Genomic DNA, 21,121 nt, shown 5'->3' on the forward strand with positions numbered 1-21,121 from the left:
GGAGCTTATAGGAAAAGGTGATGTCTGTGCCCACAGAAAGGGAGTGCATCAGAGCTAGGCCTGGGAGGATCATGGCTGGGATCTGGTTCTTGGGGAGTTGTGGGTTAGGGAAGATGGGAGTCAAATCAGGAATAGGATTAGGGATGGGGAAAGGGATTTAAGAGTCAAGAGTTAGAGGAAGCTGAGACTCAGGGAGCAAGGCTGATGAGAAGTCAAGATTATGATCAGGACTGAAGTTTGGGATTTGTGGAGGCTGGAGATAAGGATGAGGGGCTGGGATTTAGGCTGGCCAGGTCCTAGAATTCAGGGCAGGTACAATACCAGGATAAGGGTCAGGGCAGGGGCCTGGGACATGGATATTGTGAAATTTAGGCTTAGAGTTCAGAGCCAGGGCTCAGGGCTCAGGGCTGGAGATCAGGTCTCAGGAAGCAGGTCTCAGGTCACAGGTCACAGATCTCAGTATCACCTTTGCAGTGCATGGGAACTCAGCTCCAAGATTTGCTGATAATATGACCGCAGTTCGTCTTCCTGAAGACACGTCTAACGGTGAGTACCTGTTGTGTCAAGGTGGGTGGCTTGGCCTCCAGTGAGGGACCAAAATTATCCCAGAAGAGAAGGGACAGTGCTGCAGGCCCATGTCCATGGAACTGATAACTCTAAATCATCTCTACTCCATAGACACTAAACAGTGGATTTGTATATCTTAAAATCCTTTAAAAATGATCTGGCTCAACTCATTTTACAGATCAGGAAGGTGAAGCCTAGAGAGGTAAAGGACTTGCCTAAGATCCTGGACTTGAAACCATGTCCTCTGACTACCCATCTCCCTAGCTCTTCTCTGCGCTATCATGTTTTTGTTATGTTTTTCAGTTTGGGAATTTCTAAAGAACATTTCCAAATTGTCCCTCCAGGTAGCTGTCCCTGAAACCTTTTCATGAGTGGACTCCCATGGAAGGGAATAACTAGGGGTTTGAGTTAACTAAGAGTGTTACTGTTGGTCTCTGCCCTAGTCCTCTCTGTGCCCATAAAGGAGTCAAGATGGGCCAGTGGAAAGAATACCAGAATAAAAAGCAGGTGACCTATATTCAGGTCTTTGCTATACTGCTACACTGCTACACCATACTTCTCTATACTGCTATAAACTCACTGTGTCACTTTGAGTAAGTTGCTTCCCTTCTTTAGGACTCATTTTCCTGATCTGTAAAATTACGAGGTTGCACCCAAACCTAGGGCACTAGATGATGCCTAAAGCACCTTCCACCTCTGACATTCTAGGTCCTCGAATCCCTTCTGACTCTACCAGTTATTCATGTTATTCATTCTAACATTGCGTCAAACCATCAGCCAATACACAGCCCATTTTTAAGCTGTACCAAGCTCTAACATTCTAGAATCTGTGGACCTCCGAGGTTCTTTCTAACCCTAATAAGCCATAAATTTATGCCTGCAAGATCCAGGTAATCCCAGAAGCTCTTCTAGGGCCATGCCCTGCCTCCCCATTCAGGCCCAGGGGTCAACTCTTAGAGAAACTGTGTGTGTGTGTGTGTGTGTGTGTGTGTGTATGTGTATATGTGTGTGTGTATGATCTCAGGTCTCTCTTCTCTCTCCACCCCCAGGGACTACAGTTTTCTGGATTATAGCCACAGATCCAGATAATGACACTCTGATCTACCAGATGACTGGTCGTTATGCTTATTTCTTTAATGTCAGCCAGACCACAGGGGAGACTATCTTGATCAGTTCTTTGGACTATGAGGTAAAAGCTTGGGAATAAGATGGAAGCAGGTCATCATTGGCTGAAACTGGAAGGAGTAGAGGAAATCCTTCGGAAAGACAGTGCACAAAACATGAAGGTCTAGAGACGGTATTGGTTCAGAGCAGGACACTATACCATGAGAAGCAGCATGTTTTTGGAGTCAGGAAAACCTAGGTTCAAATGTAGCCTTAGTCATTTAAAAAATATATTATTTGTTTATTTTTAACATTCATCTTTTTAAAATTTTAAGTTCTGAATTTTTCCCTCCCTCCTACCTCTCCCCCACCTATTGAGAAGACAAGAAATGTGATATCAGTTATGTGAAATTATGTGAAACATGTGAAATCATGCAAAACATATTTCCATATTTGCCATGTTCCCAAATAAAATGCAAGGATAATAAAGTGAGAAGAACTTTTCTTCAATCTGCATTTAGACTTCATCAGTTCTTTCTCTGGAGGTGGATAGTGTTTTTCATCATAAATCCTTTGGAATTGTCTTGGATCATTGTATTGATCTGAATAGCTAAGTCATTCACAGTAGACCATTGTACAAGATTGCTGTTACTGTGTAATTTGTTTTCCTGGTTCTGCTCACTTCACTTTGTCTCAGTTCATATAAGTCTTCCCAGGTTTTTCTGAAAGTATCTTATTTACCATTTTTTATAGCACAGTAGCTTACATATAACATTTTTTAAAGCACAATTCCATTGTTCAGCAGTTCCCCAATAAATGGACATCCCCTCAATTCCTAGTTCTTTGCCATCACAAAAAGAGCAGCTATAAATATTTTTGTACATATAGGTCCTTTTTATTTTTCTTTGATCTTTTGGGGATATGGACCTAGTAGTGGTATTGCTGGACCAAAATTTATTCACAGTTTTATAGAACTTCGGGCATAGTTCTATATTCCTCTCCAGAATGGTTGGATCAGTTCACAACTCCACCAACAATGGATTAGTGTCCCAATTTTCCCACATCCTCTCCAACATTTATCATTTTTCTTTTCTATCATATTTGCCATTAGGTGTGAGGTGGTAGCTCAGTTGTTTTAATTTGCATTTCTCTAATCAATAATGATTTAGAACATTTTTATATGACTATAGATAGTATTGATTCTTCATCTGAAAACTTTCTGTTCATATGCTTTTATCATTTGTCAATTAGAGAATGACTCATATTCTTATAAATTTGACTAAGTTCCCCTATATATTTGAGAAATGAGGCCTTTATCAAAGACAAAGTAAAAAGAAAAATTACCTCAGATACTTAATAGATGTGTGACCCTGGGTAAGTTATCTAATCTCTCTGGGCCTCAGTTTCCTCACTTGTAAGATGTTGGCATTGGACTAGATGATCTCTGAGGTCCCTTCTGGCTCTAAATCAATAATTCTAAGACAGGAATAGTCTTCACTCTGGAAGTTAATATAGCAGGTGGGGAGAAGACAAATTTGGGTGGAGGGTCCAAGAAATCTGAGTAAATGGTGGTCTGGGCAGAGGATACAGATCATGGGATCTGGGACATGACATGGACTAAGAGAGCTGGGTTAGAAGGCACAGAATGGGAAATTCTGGGAGAAGACACAGGTTAGGAGAATATGGATAGATCTGGGAGGGAATGGGCCATATTTGGTAATTTAAAGAGCTCAAGGTGGGGGAAGGAACTAAGGATATGACATTGGCAGGAGTGCTGGCACTGGATAGGTGACCTTTCACAGTTCAGCCCCAGAAACCTGTGGTTTATGCTTAATGGACCCTCGTTGGGTCAGCTTTGCATCACCTCCCCTCCCTTCTTGCTTTTCCACAGACACTGCTCCATTTCACTGTTACCATTTCTGTGTGGGATAGTATAAATCCAGAGGTATGTTGGGGGAATTCCTAAGGCTTGGAAAGTTGAAGTAGAGGTGAAGGTTAGGAACTCCAGAGGACTAGGTTAGGACATAGGCAATTCCTGGGTCACGATGTTCTATTTTTCCCCTAGCTGTGGCCGACAGGTAATGTGACAAACCTCAGGGGAAAAGAAAGGGGAATCCCCAGCTGAGAGGTGGGTAAGAATAAAACCAAAGTCAGGCTGAGTTGGTACCAGTGTGTTTGAGGATCATTGAGATTCAAGCACCTGCATCTGAGATAAGAGGGAAGATGAGATGCTTGACAAGAGATTCAGGACGGGAAGTCGTTTGACATCCACATAGAATGTCAAAGCAAAACTGTAGGGATTATCAGATCATTTGTGTAGTGTGACCTGTCTCCTAAAATCCCAGACTTTTTCTGAGAACAACTGGCATTTCCTGCTTCTCTTCTTAACCACAGAGCCAGGATAGTCAGGAGTGGGCTTAGCTATGTCCCTTCCTCACTTAGCTAGACATATCAAACTGTGGCTCACGCATAGGGAGCCTAGCTGAACCGAACCTTAAGAAAGTTCTGTGATGTAATTAGGCAGCTTTGAGAATGAGAGAAAATCAATTCATCCAATATTTATGAAGCACCTACTATGTACAAGGTATCATATTCTGGGGTTATAGATACAAAAATGACATGGTCTTTACCTCTAGGGGTCATACAGTCTAATACCAGCCTTCTCTTCCCTCATAAAGGTGCAGAAGCAGCTGCAAATCATTGTGCTTGACACAAATGACAATGAACCAGTCTTCCAGAATACACCCTATTCTACCAGTATTAATGAGGTAGCGTATGCTATGAGCTCAGGAGTCTTGGGTGGAGGGCAGTGGGATATCTGTAGTGTAAAGGTCGGGACCAAGGAAATTGAGATTTGGGAACAGAACCAAAGAGACAGGACCAGAATCAGAATCAGAGGGCAAAAGTCTAGGGGTCAGGACCAAGGAGAAAGGGCTCTGGGTCATGCTGAGTGGGGCAGAGATCTGAAGTTAGGACCTAGGAGAGCAGAACTCCACACTGGGCTTAGTGAGAGTAATGGTGCTGGTGATGTTGAGAAAGAATAAAACAGCATTCTTATCATCTAGGACTTTCCATTCTGTCCCCTCCTTGGGACATCATATGTAAGATAATTCTATAGTGATTTAAAATTTGCAAAGTACTTCATGAGAGGTAGATAAATATGATTATCTCCATTTTCCTGATGGGAAAAGCAAGTCAGAGAGATGAAGTGACGTGCTTACAGTTATACAATTTGTCAGTGGTAAAGCCTAGATTCTAAGTGAGGTCTCTCATTTCCACGTCTAATGAAAGTCAGCAGGCAAGATCACCAGTTAGGAGATTCTTGCAGTAGTCCAGGTGAGATGGACTGAAGTAGGCTGGAGAGCTGGGCATTATGGAGTACCGAAAAGTGCACTAGGTCAGAACTTAGGCCTAGGTTCTAGTTGCTGTCACTGATTCAATATAACCTCAGGTAAGTCATTTTCCATTTGTGTAAGTCAATTTCCATTTCTACCTGGAAAAAATGGAGTTTGGATTCATTATCCTCAGATACTCTTTCCAACCCTAGGAAGACTCAATGAATCTAAGAGAAGATGGAATGAAGGAGAGATACAAAGGAGGAGAGCCTGCAAAACTCAGAGACTGATTAGATGTAAGGAATAAAGGAAAGAAAAGACTTTTCCTGCCCAAGTGATGAGGAAGCTGGAGAAAAAAGAAATAGAGAAGTCAGGCAAGGGGACAGAATTTGAAGGGAAAATGATGAGGTTAGTTTTGGACGTATTGACATCCAGGGGTGACATCAAGTCTCGGATATCTAGCAGGCAGTTGGAGATAGAGGATAGATCTTTAGAGAGATGTCAGGGTTAAAGATAGAAATTGAGTAGTTATTTATCAACGCAGAAGTGAACACTGGAATCATGCAAGTAAATGAGATCATCAAGGATGGAGAAAGAAGAGAACTGGACTAAGCACTGACACTTTGGAAAGGTCTGTTCTAAGGATATGGGAGGAGGAAGTGTTAGTTTCAGAGATAGAGGTAGAGCCAGAGGGGAGATGGGAGAAGAACCAGGAGAAGGCAATGTTATAAAAGACAAGGGAAAAGAGAGCATCCAGGAAGGGGTGGTTGTGAGTCGGATGCTTTGGAGAGGAAGATGAGGACTGAGAAGACTGGATGTGATGACTAGGAGATCCCTGGTCACGTTGCAGAGAGTTTCAGTTAACTGGTAAGGCTAGAAGCTAGATTGCAGGGGCTGAAGACAGTGGGTAGAGAGCATGTGAGACAGGGGATGCATGAATCATTCTTTCTAAGAGACTGTCAATGATGGGGAGAAGGGAAATAGTTCAGTAGCTTAAGAAAGCTGTAGGATACAGAAAAGACTTTTTTTAAGATTAAGGTGGTTGGAATGGGCTGAGGGAAAGGAGCCAGATGCGGAGAACTTGAAGAAGCAGTAGAAAGAGAAGAATGATTAGTAGATGAAGCTTCTGGAGGGAATGGGATCAGGGCACCAGGTGAAGAGGAGGGACATATCTGAGACTTTAAGGAGGGAGGACAGATGATTATGTTTGTAGATGGAGAAGAAGATGAGGAGATCTAAATTTAATAAATTTGTTTTGGTGAAATAAGAAACAAGATCACCTACTAGGAGTAAATGGATGAGGGTCAGAAGGAGAAGTGAGAAAGGCTTGAAGGCTTGAAGGAGAAAGAAAGAGGTCTGAATATTGAGTGAAAGAGAAGGGAGAAGTAATGAGGAAATATCTCTCTCAACTGTCCCCTCCTCCATGAGTTTGGCCCCTAAGACACGCTACTTCCTTTTGGGCTTACTCCAGTCCTAGAGACCTGGACAGAGGATTTAAGAACTGGAGTCCCTAGGCAAGAAAGTGGAAACTTCTGGATTCAGTCACTGGGCATCAGGTGATTTTCCTGGTCCTGGAGGCTAAGGAGACCTGAGTCCTCACCCATTCCTTCTCCCATGCCAGGAGGGTGGCTCAGGTCTTCAGCCTGGGGGCTTGAGCTGATCCAGAAGTCAAGGTGGCGTGTACACCCCTAAAACTCCTAATCTTTCTCTTCCCTATGTTATAGACCCTGCCTGTGGGCTCCCAGGTTTACACGGTGAGAGCAAAAGACCCGGACATGGGGTTAGGTGGCACGGTGAACTACACCATTCTTGAGGTGAGTCAGGCATGGAGCAAAAGTATTCTGAGATCACCTAGGGTGGAGGGTCATTCACAGGCATCATCCATGTGATAACAGGAATCTTCTGAACCCCACTTGATCCAGAGGCTTGGGTCTGTCCTGCAAACTAGAAAGCTAGATTGCTCCTTGTATGACCACAAGAGGGCAGTGTCTTCCCACACAACTCAGTGCGTCCATCCCTGAAGTGCGGAAGGGGAAGAGATGTTCCTTCCCCCTTCATTGGACAGCTTCATGGCTATGAGTGGGCAGGGAAGAAGGAGGAGTATCTGGTGGGTGAAACAGAACAGCTCGTGGAAATGGACTCTGGCACTAGCTCTGCCACTCACTCTGGGTGACTAACAAGCTGGCTCTTCTGATCTTTGGTTTCTCCATCTGTATAATGAGGGTGTTGGATTAAATGGTCTTCAAGGTTCATCACTGACACTCTAGTTTTATGTTCTAAGGACTCTGATACCTCTCACCTGCCATAATTCTATTTTTATCTCTGAGGGGAGGATCCCTCCAGAAAAATCACACAATCATCTACTGTCAGAGTGGAAAGAACTTTAGGGAGTAGCTAATCCAATTAAATGACTTGCTCAGGGTTAGAGCTTAGATTTGAATGCAAGACAGAGGGTTTAGAGCTAGAAAGGACCCTAGATACCTTGGGCTTCTTTACTCTACAGATAAAGGAGCTGAGGCAAAAGAAGGGGAAAGAACTGGCCAGTAACATGGCAAGTCATTGGCAGAATCTGAACTAGTGTTCAAACCTACCGAATCCCAGCCCTGGTTCAGAGTAGAGGACTAAGCTGGGTACTAGGACCAGAGCCATAGGAATTCTTGTGTGTGTGTGTGTGTGTGTGTGTGTGTGTGTGTGTGTGTGTGTGTGTGTGTGCGCATGTATAGGACAAATTCACTAGTGAAGGGTGGTAAGGCAGAGGGCAATACAATTTCAAGAGTGAGTCCATACAGCAGAAGGGACCTCTTGTCTCCTTGCCCCTTTCTCCAACTGTGATTGTGGGAAAAGGCCCCAGGAAAGAAGTCCTGTTGAAATTAGACTGAGACAGTTACAATCTGAGTCAGTTCAGACAAGCAGAGCTACCAAGGTGAAATTTGGGAAAAGGATCAATGCCGAGTGAAAAAAAACCCCATCTCCCTCAATATTAGTTGCCCAAGTCCAAGACCCAGTTAAGCTGGCTGGTTAGTTATGACCCTAATCAGGATTCTTGGGTTCTTGTCTCAGTTTCAGCTGGAGGACATATGAGCCTTCAACATTTTCTATTGATCCCCTAATAGATGGGTTCATTGGGATGGGGGTAACATTAGTGACAGTGGTTGCTAGTTGGAGGAGAGAAGAATTGACTGGCTCTCTGCTCAACTTCTGAGATTCCTAAGACCTGGATGGAAGAGATGGAGGGCAGTGTGTTGGGTGGGAGCAGAACTAGAGGATCTTGGAGTAGCCTCAGAGCTGACTCAGCCCTGGGCCCAGGACAGAGGCCTGCCCTTGCCCCACGGTAACCAGGCTAAACTTTCTCATTTGATCTCTGTTCCTACCCCTATGTCAGGTCCTCCCCAACACTCCAGAAAACCAGAATCTCTTCTCCATCCTGCGCAATGGAACTATCATCCTTGAAGGTCCTCTCAGCTACAACAACAAAAGCATGTTCTACCAACTGGAACTGCAATCCTGTGTGAGAGCACCCTCTGGTCTGGGGGATGGGAAACTTTCTTTGGGATGGAACGAGGACTTTCTAGGGGAGAAAGATTTCCTGTTGAGAAGGAGAAAGGAGCCTTCCTGGGACTTGCTTGGAGCATTCTGGTTGGAAAACTAGGGAGAGATGAGGAAGGGGAAGAGGTAGAATTAAGGAGGTCTCACAAACAGGCCTGTGCTGCCATTCTCTGTAGGACCAAGATGAGCATAAACCACTGTGTTCCCAGTCAGTCTTCCTAACCGTCACAGTGAGTGACCTTCCAGACTTGGATCCTCAGTTTCTCCAGGAGCCTTACACAGCTTCAGTAGGAGAAGATGCAGCCGTGGTGAGGCAGGGGCTGGGAGTGGGTGCGTGGGGGACCTTGGGATGGGGTGGTCTGGATCCTCCTTGGGATCCCCCCTCTGATTAGGCTGGTGGCTCTTCTTCCAGGGCACCTCAGTATTGACCTTGAAGACTGTGGATGGAGACAAAGGAATCAATGATCCAGTCAAATTCTCTATCTCTAGTGAGAAGACAGTGGGTCTGCTGGGGCTTCCTTTTCTTCCCTTTACACCTTTGCTTTTGTCTATTTCTTCCTCCTCTCTTCTCTTTCCTTCCCCTTCCCCTCTTTTCCTCCATAGATTAGAGCTGGAAGGTAGTGGAATGGAAAAGGGATGACATCGGGGACTCCTTCTTGGGATCATAGACTCAGGATCACTGAGATTAAGAGAAAAGAAATGGGAAGAGACGTGTCTGAGGGCTAGTAAGCCCCACATGCCCAGGATCCTGAACTTGGCTTCAGGATACATTACCCATAGTCCCTCTCTCGGGGAATCTGCTTGGTTTGGGGATGGAGCTCAGGCCCTCAGCCTATCAGCCCCCATGTCCTCACCCCTGTGTTCCTGCTCAGATTCTACAAAACCTTGGTTCAGCATTGGAGAGCAGGATGGGGTCATCAAGGTGAGCCACCCTTTGGATCGGGAACTTCTGCTAGATGAGGATGAAGAAGTGCTCCTAGAGGTCACGGTGAGCTCATGGATGAAGAAGGGACATAGACCCCACCTAATCCCAACTAGAGTTGTCTTTTTTGCTGGCTCCTGGAATCCTTTTCTTTTTTCTCCTATCCTGTTCTCTCCTTTTCCTCTATCTCCCTCCACATCTCTCTGACAGTGAAGAAGTGGGCCTTGTCTCTGAGTATTATTGTAGACAGGGATTCGGAGAGATAAATACATAGAGCATTTATTAAGTGCTTACTGTGTGCTGGGTACTTTGCAAGGAACTGAAAATATTAATAAAAGCAAGCAAGACAATCGGTATCCTCAAGGAACTTACACTCTCACAGGGGAAGAAAATACAGAAAGGGGAGTTAGGAAGGAACAAGGTGGGGGTGGGGTAGGGGTACACACCTGGTGGCCTAGCATGAAAATGGATGTTCTGGTCAAGATAAAGCAAAAACTGTATCTATCAGAGCCAGGGTCCCAGGAGTGGGGTCCAAGATTCTGGTCAAGAGGGTCAAATTCACTATCTCTGGGGAAATATTGTAGAAAGAACACTGTCCACTTGTGGGATGCATGGAGAATATTTCTTTGGGGGTGGGATTTGAGCTATGTGTCTCTGAGGTAGTGAGAGATTTTCAAATGTGGAAGACTGACCCCATGCTTGGGTGGGAGGTGTCAGCTCCAATCTCACTCCTTTCTAACCCACTTTCCTCTTTGGATAGGAAGAACCTTAGAAATGGATGTAGTGGCGCTAAAGGGCAGTGTTACACATTCAGGCCAGGCTTAGTGCCTGTTAGATATGGGCAGGTCTCCAGAGCCCAAGATAGTAAGATGGCCAAATTGAGGAATCCTGGGATGAGGTCGTGGGACTGTGTAATTCAACAGTATAAAGCCCATTTGCAAAGCCCAACTTTTCTATCTGGGTGAAGAAGGGAGTGGCTGTTCAAACCAGGTTAGATACAGACTTTTGGTGAGCTGGAGACAGATACTTTCATTCATTTCATTCATTCATTCAGCATTTATTAAGAGTGTGTGTCCACAGAGGGGTAGTTAAAAAGAAATCTCAACAATGTTCTCCCCAAATACCATAATTAAGAATTCGAATCAACTTTTAATAAGCAACTACTTTGTATGGACCCCTGTGCCGGGGGCTGGGGATGATTTAGATGAGACATAGTCCTAGGGCTTTTTTTTAAGATTATTTTCTCCTAATGAACAAAAAACTATTTTGTCTCCCTCCTATCTTCCCCCCTCTCAATTAGAAAAAAGAAAAGGAAAACGAAATCCTTGTGACAAATATTCATAATTAAGAAAACCAAATTACCACACTGGCCATGTCCAAAAAATACACATGTTTCAGTCTGTATCCTGAGCCCATCATCTCTGTCAGGAAAAGGGTAGCAAGCTTCATTGGTCCTCTGGAATTGGGGTTGGTCATTGGTCTTAATTAAGTCTTTCCAAGTTGTTCATCTTTACAATGTGGCTATTATATAAACTCTTCTCCTGGTTCTATTTACTTCATTCTGCATCAGTTCATACAAGTCTTTCCAAGTCTCTCTGGAACCATCACTTTCATCATTTCTTATAGCATAATAATATTCCATTAGATACCATAATTCATCTGTTCCTCAGTGAATATTCATCCATTCCTCTCAGTTTCCCAGTTCATTGCCACTTCAAAAAGAGTTACTAAAATTTTTTGTGTGTGTATTTATGCCCTTTTCCTCTTTGTTGTCTTTGGAGTATAGGCCTAGCAGCAATTTTGTTGGGTCAAAAGGTATGCACAGTTTATTAATTTTCTGGACAAATTGCTTTTCAGAATGACTGGACCAATTTGCAGCTCCACCAACAGTACACTGAAGTGTGTTTTTCTGTAGCCCCTCTACTATTTGCTATTTTCCTTTTTTGGGGGGGGAAGTAAATTTTGCCAGTCTTATGGATGTGAAACAGAAACTCAGATCTGTTTTAATTTACATTTTAAAAATTTATTAGTGATATGGAACATTTTTTCACATGGTTTTTGCTAACTTGAATTTCCTCCTTAGAAAACAGTCTATTCGTGTCCTTTGACCACTTATCAATAGGGAAATAATTCTTATTCTTATAAATTTGAATCAATTCCATATGCATTTTGGAGGAACCTGCTGCAAAGATATTTTTCCTCCAGTTAACTGTTTCCCTTCTAATTTTAACTGTATTGTTTTTGTGTATGCAAACCGTTTTAAATTTTGGATAATAAACTAGTCTCTTTTTATCTTCTTTGACCCTTTCTGTCTTTGTTTGGGGTCCCTGTCCTCTTGAAGCAGGGAGATAGAATACAAATAGGTAACTGTAATATAGAATATCACATGGTAAGTGTACTAGAATGAATAGGAATTCAACAGATGAGGAAGGGGAATTGGAAGGTCTCATAGGCACAGAGAATGGCACGAGCAAAGCCATGAAGTCAGGAAGAAACAACAAAAAGTCAGAGATCTAGAATTGGAATTTGATTAGAAGCCATCTGGTCCAAACCTCTCATTTTATAGTTGAAGAAAATGAGCCTCAAAGAGGTTGAGTGACTTGCCTAATGTTACACAAATAGCAAATGGCAGAGCTGTGATTAAACCTCACTTCTTTCATGACAAAGCCAGTGCTCTTTTCACCCTGTACTATAAAAGCCTTAGAACACATGACATATTCTAGAGGCGGAGAGTTGTCTAGTTTGCTGAAGAAACTCCCTGGCCTTCTTGCTCTTCCTTGAACAAGACCTCCATCTCCAGATGCTGAGCATTTTCACTGGCAGACTGTCTCCCTGTGCCTGGAATTCTCTCTCCATCTCCATCTCCTGGCTACTCTGGTTTTCTTACAAATCTTAGCTAAAATCTCACCTGTTTCTTGTTCCCTCTTAATGCTAGTGTCATTTTCTCCACCACCCCCCCCATCCCAGCCCATGTGGATCATCTCTTACTAATTTTGTCTCCATCTTGTTTGTATGTAGTTGTTCACATATGGTCTCCCCCGTTAAACAGGGAACTTCTTGAGAGTATAGCTGTGTTGTTTTGTTTTTTTACCTTTGTTTGTATTCCAGTGCTTAGTACAGTATCTTACACAAAGTAGGTGCTTAATAAATGCTTACTGACTTACTAACTGTAGAATATAGTTCATGGAAGGGAGTAATATGAGATAAAACTGCAGGCAGAATGATACTAGATACTTGAAGACCATGTTGAAGAATTAGAACGTTGTCCCAAAAGACGTTGGAGGTCAGTGATAATTTTGGAAGAAATGAGTGCTGTGACAAGGTCAGCAGTGCAGAAGAGGTTGTGAAGGCAAACAGGATCGTAGAAAAAGAGTTGAAACTCTAATCAGGAAAGAATCTGAATGATTTCCTTTTCTCATGGGCTCCCACACCCTCAAGCTTACAGGATCAGAAGATTTTGAGCCAGAAAAGACCTTCTAACACAGGCTGTGAGAAAGGGAGGGACCTTAGAACACAAAACAAAAAGTTAGAACTTTGGGAGAACTTGGAATGTTGAAGGTAAGAGCTAGAATGTTGGAGACCATTAGTTTAATGCTCTCATTTTATATGTGAGGAATTAAGGCCTGGAGAGGGGAAAGTAATTGATCAGGGTGCCATGGGGAGTAAGTAATTAGCAGAACTAGGATATGAGTTCTAGGTCCTTTGGCTTCAAAGTCAGTGTTCTTCACTGTGAAATATTATACTCAAAACCTTTCCGGGTCTAAAATTTTTTTATCCTACCCTAAATTCCCATTCTCCTCATTGTTCTCTTTCCTTTTAAAAAACAATTGATATCTTTTTTTTTGCATCCTCTTCATTTCTGAACATATCCCTCCTCCCTCCCCTCCCCATGAAATCATAACTTGTAGCAAAAAGAAAAGTAAGAAAAGAAAAAGAAGTTCAACTGAGTCTTATGATGTATGCCCAATTCCGCACCTATTGTCCCCCACCTCTGCAAAGAAGGGAAGTTCATTTTCCCGTTTCTTCTTAGAAACCAGGCTTGCTCATTGTAATGACATTCAGGCTTTGTTGTTCTTTTTGACGCACTTGACTACATTGTTTCTTCACTGATTATATTGTTTTCCTTGGTCTTTGTATTTTACTCTTCCCATAATCTTCCCACTGAAGTCCATAGTTCTCATGTGAGGTTGATAATGAAAATATTCTTTAGTCCATCGAAAGACCTAACACTGCCTAGTGGATTGTGTGCTGGTGCCAGGAAGGCATGGATTCGAGTTCTGCCCCAGCCACTTAGTAGTTGTGTGCTACTGAGCAAGGCACTTCACTTCTGGTTTCCTTATTTGTAAAATGAAGGAGCTGAACTAAATGGCTTCTAAAGTCTCTCGCAGCTGTAAATCTATGATCTGTGATTTCATTGACATGGGAGCCTTATTTCACTGAGACAAATCTCTCTGTACCTTAGCAAGTGGGTGGGGGAGTGCCATGTTGTGGTCAACCTTCCCTTCCTCCTGCTCTGCCATCTCTAAGCCTCTCCCCACTTTTTATCTGCAGGCCACAGAGACGCATCTCAACATCTATGGCCAAGAGGCTAAGGCCAGGACCTGGGTCACCATAAGGGTGACGGATGTTAATGATCACTCCCCCAAGTTCTACAACTGCGTCTTGCCTGCCTGTGATTTCTCTGATGATAAGGTGGTATCCACTTTTAGTGGTTATGTGGCTGAACATTCCTCCACCCGAGTGCCCATTAGCAACCTATCCATGGTGGCTTACGATCCAGACAAGGTAGGCACTGTCCCTATGCTGCTTGCCCAACTATACTAATGTTTCCCTCTGTTTCCTCTTTGAGTTTTCTTTCCTGGAGCTCCCTATCCCTCCCTTGACTGCTAACCATTTCCTTCATGTGAGATCATGCAGTAGGTTAGGAGAGGGGTAGGATCTTTAAGAACCAGCTGGAGGCTTTCTGGTGAAGTAGATGGTGATGGGTGGCAACAGATGGAGGTTGTATGGGGGTAAATGAGAGTGGATCAATATAGATAATGGTAAATGGGTGGGAATTGAATGGAATGGATGTAGATAATGGTGAATGGTGGTGGCTAGAATATGGGGGTGAATGGGAGTGTATGGATGTAAATAAATGTTCATTTAATTGAATTGGATAGAAGTGAGATTCATTACTATTGTTGTTAAATAAGGGTAGACTGGATGCAGGAAGATAACTCTAACTAACAGAACCTCTATCTTTCTTGTTTCCAGGGCCTCAATGGCACTTTCCTTCTCTCCCTGTCTGGCCCTGACCACATGGCGTTTGCTGTGTCCCCCGAAAAGGTGGTGAACACAGGAGAGGTACAAGTGTTGGTCTGGCAACCTAACCTTGTGGATTTTGAGGTGAAGCAGACAATGGAGGTAGAGGTGAGAAATGATGGGATTGCTTAGTGGTCAGAGGGGCACCTCGCACCATAAAACCATGGGTTTTAGAACTGAAAGAGACCTTAGAGATCACTTAGTCCAACCCCCTTTCTACAAAGAGGACAGTTAATGCAAAGGAAGGAGGAGTGACCCTCCCAAGGTCTCATAGCTAAGTAAGTAGCAGAATCTGGATTAGGATTCTGGTATTTCTGACTGCAAAAGTAGCAATCTTTCTCCTTCATTGTGCTAATTCCTTAATACTTGTCTCCCTTGAGGTAGGTCATTGCCAATGACTCTAACAGCCACATGGTCTCCACTGCCACGATAACCATCCATGTGGAGGATATTAATGACCATGTACCTGAATTCAACAAGAGCCAGTACATTCTATATGTATATGAGCACTGCCCAGATGGCACGGTGGTTACCAATGACATCAAGGTGAGAGATGGAAAAGGAGAACCAGGGCTCCCTGGGGTGGAGTATGGACATAGGGAAAGGACTCCCCCAAACTCTAGGGCTGGTCCAGATTAGCGTTCCCAGTTATGGAAAGAATTAGTGTTTCTCAGTGTCTATGTTTGAGAAACATGGAGCAACATATAGTGAGTCAGCAGAATTCAGGAGAAAGAGTGTGAAGTGTGTGTGTGCATGCGTGTGTGCATGTGCGTGTGTGCATGCATGTATGTGCGTGCATGTGTGTGCGTGTGTGTGTGTATGTGTGTAAATGAAAGAGAAACAGAAAGGTAGCAGGGAGATAGAGATAGGAAAAGACAGACTGGGACTCAGAAAGGAAGATAGAATTCTAGACTCAGAATCCCTGAATGTCAGAATTGATGGGGTCTCAGAGGACATGTAGATGAAGTCCTACCTGAGCGAAAATCCCAGTGTAACTCCTCTAATAAATGGTCATGCAGCCATTCCTTGAAGATCTCCAGTGATGGGAAAGTCACTATCTCTTGAAGCAGTCCACTCTACTTTGAGACAGCTCTAGATCTTAGGAAATGTTTTCTTCTCAAGAAGAGTAATCTCCCTCAGGTCTCTGGTGTCAAGCAAAATCAGGGCAGATTTTCAGATATTTGAAGACCACATTTATGTCCCTCTTGTTCCAAGTCTTCTCTACTCCAGGCTACACATCTGTGTTCCTTCACCTAACATTTGTGTTCCTTCAGCTAACCAAAGTATGGCATAATCTCCAATCTTTTCACCATGCTGGTCACCTTTTCCTGGATATACTCTAGCTCTGCAGGAGTAGAGGATGGGAGTTATTGGGCAATAAGGTGTGGGAGATTTAGCTAACTTACAGTACCCTTGGGATGTATTCATCTAGGCCACAGACCCTGATTCTGACTTCCGAGGACGTATCACTTATCAACTTATCTCAGGGAACAGGTATGTACCTGCCCAGTTTTATGGAGTTAGTGGGTTCAGGGCTTGAGTGGAGGCTGGCCCTTCAAGCCAGTAGCAGTCCTATTGAGTGAGTATAGGTAGGTCTTCCTCATTCCCAGCAGCCTTCCTTCTTCCCCTCTAATCTGGCCGCCGTAGTGTGGACATCTTTCAGGTGAACCCCAGCTCTGGAGAGATAACAGTGAAGGATGGAAGCCTACTGGACCGGGAACTGCAATCTGTCTACTACCTCACACTGCTGGCCACTGATGGAGGTAACCTGACAGGTTCCACCCTGCTGCAGATCATCCTGCTGGACATCAATGACAAAGCCCCTGTGGTTACTGGTTCCTACAACATCTTTGTCAAAGAAGTGACAGACAATGTCACAGTGACCATCCAGGTGAGGGCTGGGAGTGGAGAATTGGAATGGACTGAACAATGGATACTGGGGAGAAGGAAGTGAACCCAGGGACTGGGCCTTAATCACTTTGAGAAGAATTTACATTAGACATTTGGAGGAACCATGATATTTTCTGAATTTCCTCAAGCCCTTTACAGAAGTGAAAACTAAGATTATGTAGCTCAGTGATTCAGTAGATAGATCATTGGACCTGGGAGTCAGAAGACCTGAATTCCAATCTGTCCACTGACACTTTCTGGCTATATGACTGTGGGGAAGTCACTTAACTTCTGTCTGCCTCAGTTTCCTTATCTGTAACATGGGGGTAATAATAATGCATACCTCCTAGGGTTATTGTGAGGATCAAATAAGTTAATATTTGTAAAGTTCTATGTAAACTTTTAAATGCTACATAAATATAAGCTATTAAACTGAGATATGGTAAGTCCAAGAAACTTGTCCATTGCCATTTAGCAGCTGAGCCAAGATTCTGACCACTGCCCAGTGTTTGCCTTATTGATGGATGGGCTTTGAGGTGCTGTCATTCACATGAGACAGTTACCAGGTGGGTGACATGGGGCAAAATCAGGCACAGCAGTGGTTATGGGTGGTAACCTCTCCTTTCTTCCTTTCCTCTTCCCCCACCTTGAAGGCCTATGATAATGATGAACCTAACACTAACAACAGTGAGATACGTTTTAAACTCCTGCCTGGGCCGTATAGTGACAACTTCACCTTGGATCTAGTCACCGGATTACTGACGAACCAGGGGCCCCTGGACCGTGAGGCCATTGACTCCAACCTGTCAGGAAAGATTGTGCTGACAGTGTTCGTCTATGATCTAGGAGTCCCCTCACTCAACACAACAGTCAATGTTACCATCAATGTAGAGGTAACAGGGCTAGGGAAGAATCACCCCTCCTCCCACTGGTTTTAGGTTCCTATAGCCTTCCTTAGACTCACTGCCTTCCATTCTCTACCTATAATTTAGAGGTTTCTGGGAAGGGGCGGGAGAGAGGTCTTAATTGCTTTGGTGTCCTAGGTGGCTGTGGTCAGAAAAAGGCATCTTGGATTGGCCCTTGCCCACCCTCAGTTTCTTCTGTAACCCCCTTCCCAAAACCTACTGAGTTCTTGCCAACTCTACCACAATCTTCATGCGGGACAGGGTATTCATCTCTACCAATGAGGAGAGAGTCCCATACCAGTGGGCTTTGTGATTGGAATTACACTTCCACTTAATTTAACAACAAATCAATAAACCCAACTCATTTATTAATCTTATTTATTAATTTATTTTATTAATCACTTAGCATATATAATATCCTATGCTAGACACTAGGAATACACAGACCACAATAAAGCCATACCTTGCTCTTAAAGGGCTAAGGGAAAGCAAAATGCATGCTGATCAGTATTCATGGGGATAGGTAGTATTACAGAGGTAATTTTGAAAACAAGAGAACACTGACAGTTGTGTGAGTGGGTGGGTGTCAGGGAAGGCTTCATAGAAATGGCATCTGAGCTGAGCCTCCAAGGAAGATCTAAGATGTTGAAGAGAAGAGATATGGAGGGAGAGCACTACAATCTGTGTGAATGTATAGAAATGAGGGGAAGGGGTTCTCATGTCAGGTTTGAAGAACAACTAGCCTTCCAATTTGGGCAGAATATACCATACATAGAGGGAAGCAATGTGCAATGAGGCTGGAAAGGAGTCTATATCCAGACTGTAGAGGACTTTAGTTGCCTCCCTGAAGAGCTTGCTTTGAATTCTAGAGGTAAATAGGGAACCACTTGAAGGGAAATGACGTAGTCAGACTGGCACTTTAAGAAGATTATTTTGGCAACTGTGGAAAAGATTAGATAGACAAGACACCAGAAGCTGGGAGACAGGAGGCTAATATAATAGTATGATGAAAGCCTGAAGTGTGTCAGTATCCATTTGAGACAAGAGAAGGAGATATGAAATGTACTGAGGAGGGAACTTGGAAGTGCAGTAGGTGAGAGGATTGGACTTAGAGCCAGGAGACCTGAGTTCAAATCCCATCTCAGACACTTAATTGTATGAGAATGGGAAAGTCACTTAGTCCCTCTCTCAGCCTCAGTTTCCAACTCTATAAAATGGAGATAAGACTAGCACCTTCCTCACAGAGTTCAGAGAATTCAATGAGATAATACTTATACAGTAATTAATAGACCACAGAGTGCTTTGTAAATGACAGTTATCATTATATCTGGGTTAATGGGAAGATATATATTTTTTAAAATATCTTTTCCAATTAAATGTAGAAACATTTTTTTTCAAATTTTGAGTTCCAAATTTACTCCTCCTCTTCTCCCTTCCCTCATTTAGAAGGCAAACAATTTGACATAGATTATGCATGTGTATTCATGCAAAATACATTTAATGGGAAGATATTTATATTCTTAACAGAAATTGGGAGATTAGGAAGAGGGATGGGTTTTAGGAGAAGATAATTGGTTCCATTTGAACATTCTGAGTTTAAGATATTTACAATTTATCCTGTAGAAAGTATCTAACAGATAGTTGATGATGAGAGATCAGAGTTTAAGAGAGATTATGGCAGAAGACAGAGATTTGGAAGGCATCTGAAGAGATGATTAGTGAACATATGGGAACAGATGAGAACATCAAAAGAAAACACAGAGTGAGAAGAGAGCCCACAGCACAGCCTTGGGAGACATCCACACCTGGGAGGTAGATGATGGATGATGTGGCAGCAAAAGACTCTAAGAAGTAGTGGTCATGAGGTAGGAGGAGAGCTGAGAGAGAGCAGTATATCAGAAGCCATAAGAGCGAATGTTCAAAAGGAGGGACCCCAGAACAGATGATATCAATGCTCTTAGTAAATATATCAATGCTCACTGTGTGCAGATCATACATGGTTCCTGCCCTCACAGAGCTTACGGTATAGAAGAGAAGTAAGACGTAATCAGGGTCAGCTATAATATACCCTATCTGCTATGTATATGCTCCTAGACAATGTCCTCATTTTTCTAGAGCACAGATATTTCTGGATCATCTAGATCTAGATCTTAATTTTTCTAGATCATCTATCAAATGAGAGTACGGGGCTAGATGATTTTTTTAAAGTCTCTTCTAGCCTTGCCATTCTATTTCCTAATTTCCGGTATTAAGAACTATATTAAATGCTTCACAGAAGTCTCAGAGGGGAAAGTTGAGGAATAAAAAAGTGGCCATTGAGGGGGTACATATTCATCTCTTCCTTTTCCCAATGTTGAAATCCATTCTAACCTCCCTGTCTCTGATTCTGGTTCCTTTTTGGTTTTTCCTAGAAGTATGGAATACATACAGTTGGTGGGGATTTTAGATCATTGGCTGACAGCCAAGGGGAAAAGTGTCTGTTGGAAATAGGGGAGGTTGGATCCCAACCTCACCTCATAATTAGTGCATACCCCACATTTGGTCCATAGCCTCTTTTATATGTTTCTACTTTGCCAAATTTAACCTTTATATGCCAGTTATCCCCAAAACATCTTTTATCCACAGGACATCAATGACAACATGCCTGTGTTCATTCATAACACTTATGAATTCCATGTAAAGGAAAGAGTGAAAGGTGAGTGTTACCCTCCCCCCTTTTCCAGAATGAAGGGCATGTAAGTGTGTGTGTGTGTATATAAGAGAGGGGCGGGGGGAAGGGGTGGCATAGGCAATGTTGTATAGTGGAAAGAGCCTCTGGTTTTAAGTTTTTGTGCTTTGGATCCAAAAGTGATTTGCCCAGAGTCACAGCCAGTAGGTGTCAGAGGCAAGACAGGGTTTAAGTATCTTTTCTGCTATTTATAAGCTGTATGATCTTGAGGAAGTTACTCCCTCTCTCTGAGCTTAGGTTCTTTTATCTGTGAAATGAGGATGGTAACAGTCACATTACCTATCTCAGTAGGGTGTCATAGGCAATTCACTTTTTAAACCTTAAATGTCTCTAGACATAGAGACATTCTTGTTCAGTCATTTCAGTTGTGTCTGACACTTTGTCACCCTATTTGGGATCTTTCTGGCAAAGAATGGTTTGCCATTTCCTTCTCCAGCTCTATTGACAGATGAAGAAACTGAAGCAAACAGGGTTAAGTTGATTTGTCCCGGGTCACACAGCTAATAAGTGTCTGAGGCCAGATTTGAACTCAGTAAGATGAGTCTTCCTGATTCCAGGCTTTGTGTTCTATCCACTGCTCCACCTAGCTGAGAGACATAATAATGCATATTAATATTATTATATAATATAATAATAGAGACACTGTGGCATAATGACTAAAGAACCAGCCTAGAAATTCCAATTTGTATTCAAGTACTGCCTCTGACATACCCTGGCTGAGTGACCCTGGGCAAATCACTTAACCTCTCTGTGCTCTAAGTAACTAAGTTGCAAGGAAGGTGTTGACCTGCATTGGTAGAAGAAGCTTCCTTTACCTATA

At 43.0% G+C, this 21,121-nt stretch overlaps 1 protein-coding gene across 5 annotated transcripts in view; it reads left to right on the top strand.

Annotated features, from left to right (window-relative positions):
• CDHR2 (cadherin related family member 2) overlaps window positions 1-21,121 on the top strand; it is a 73,550-nt gene that overhangs the window by 38,736 nt on the left and 13,693 nt on the right. For all 5 annotated transcript variants that reach the window (XM_072631097.1, XM_072631100.1, XM_072631099.1 and 2 more), the window contains exons 3-18: window positions 475-546; window positions 1,617-1,756; window positions 3,563-3,616; window positions 4,350-4,439; window positions 6,731-6,820; window positions 8,389-8,514; window positions 8,729-8,860; window positions 8,965-9,040; window positions 9,425-9,540; window positions 14,026-14,259; window positions 14,731-14,886; window positions 15,163-15,324; window positions 16,211-16,272; window positions 16,426-16,669; window positions 17,322-17,561; window positions 20,199-20,268. In XM_072631097.1, coding sequence (XP_072487198.1) covers window positions 475-546; window positions 1,617-1,756; window positions 3,563-3,616; window positions 4,350-4,439; window positions 6,731-6,820; window positions 8,389-8,514; window positions 8,729-8,860; window positions 8,965-9,040; window positions 9,425-9,540; window positions 14,026-14,259; window positions 14,731-14,886; window positions 15,163-15,324; window positions 16,211-16,272; window positions 16,426-16,669; window positions 17,322-17,561; window positions 20,199-20,268 — 2,064 coding nt within the window. The remainder of the gene's footprint in view (window positions 1-474; window positions 547-1,616; window positions 1,757-3,562; window positions 3,617-4,349; window positions 4,440-6,730; window positions 6,821-8,388; window positions 8,515-8,728; window positions 8,861-8,964; window positions 9,041-9,424; window positions 9,541-14,025; window positions 14,260-14,730; window positions 14,887-15,162; window positions 15,325-16,210; window positions 16,273-16,425; window positions 16,670-17,321; window positions 17,562-20,198; window positions 20,269-21,121) is intronic.

The sequence above is a fragment of the Notamacropus eugenii genome, chromosome 1 (assembly GCF_028372415.1).
Source record: "Notamacropus eugenii isolate mMacEug1 chromosome 1, mMacEug1.pri_v2, whole genome shotgun sequence".
NCBI lineage: Eukaryota > Metazoa > Chordata > Mammalia > Diprotodontia > Macropodidae > Notamacropus > Notamacropus eugenii.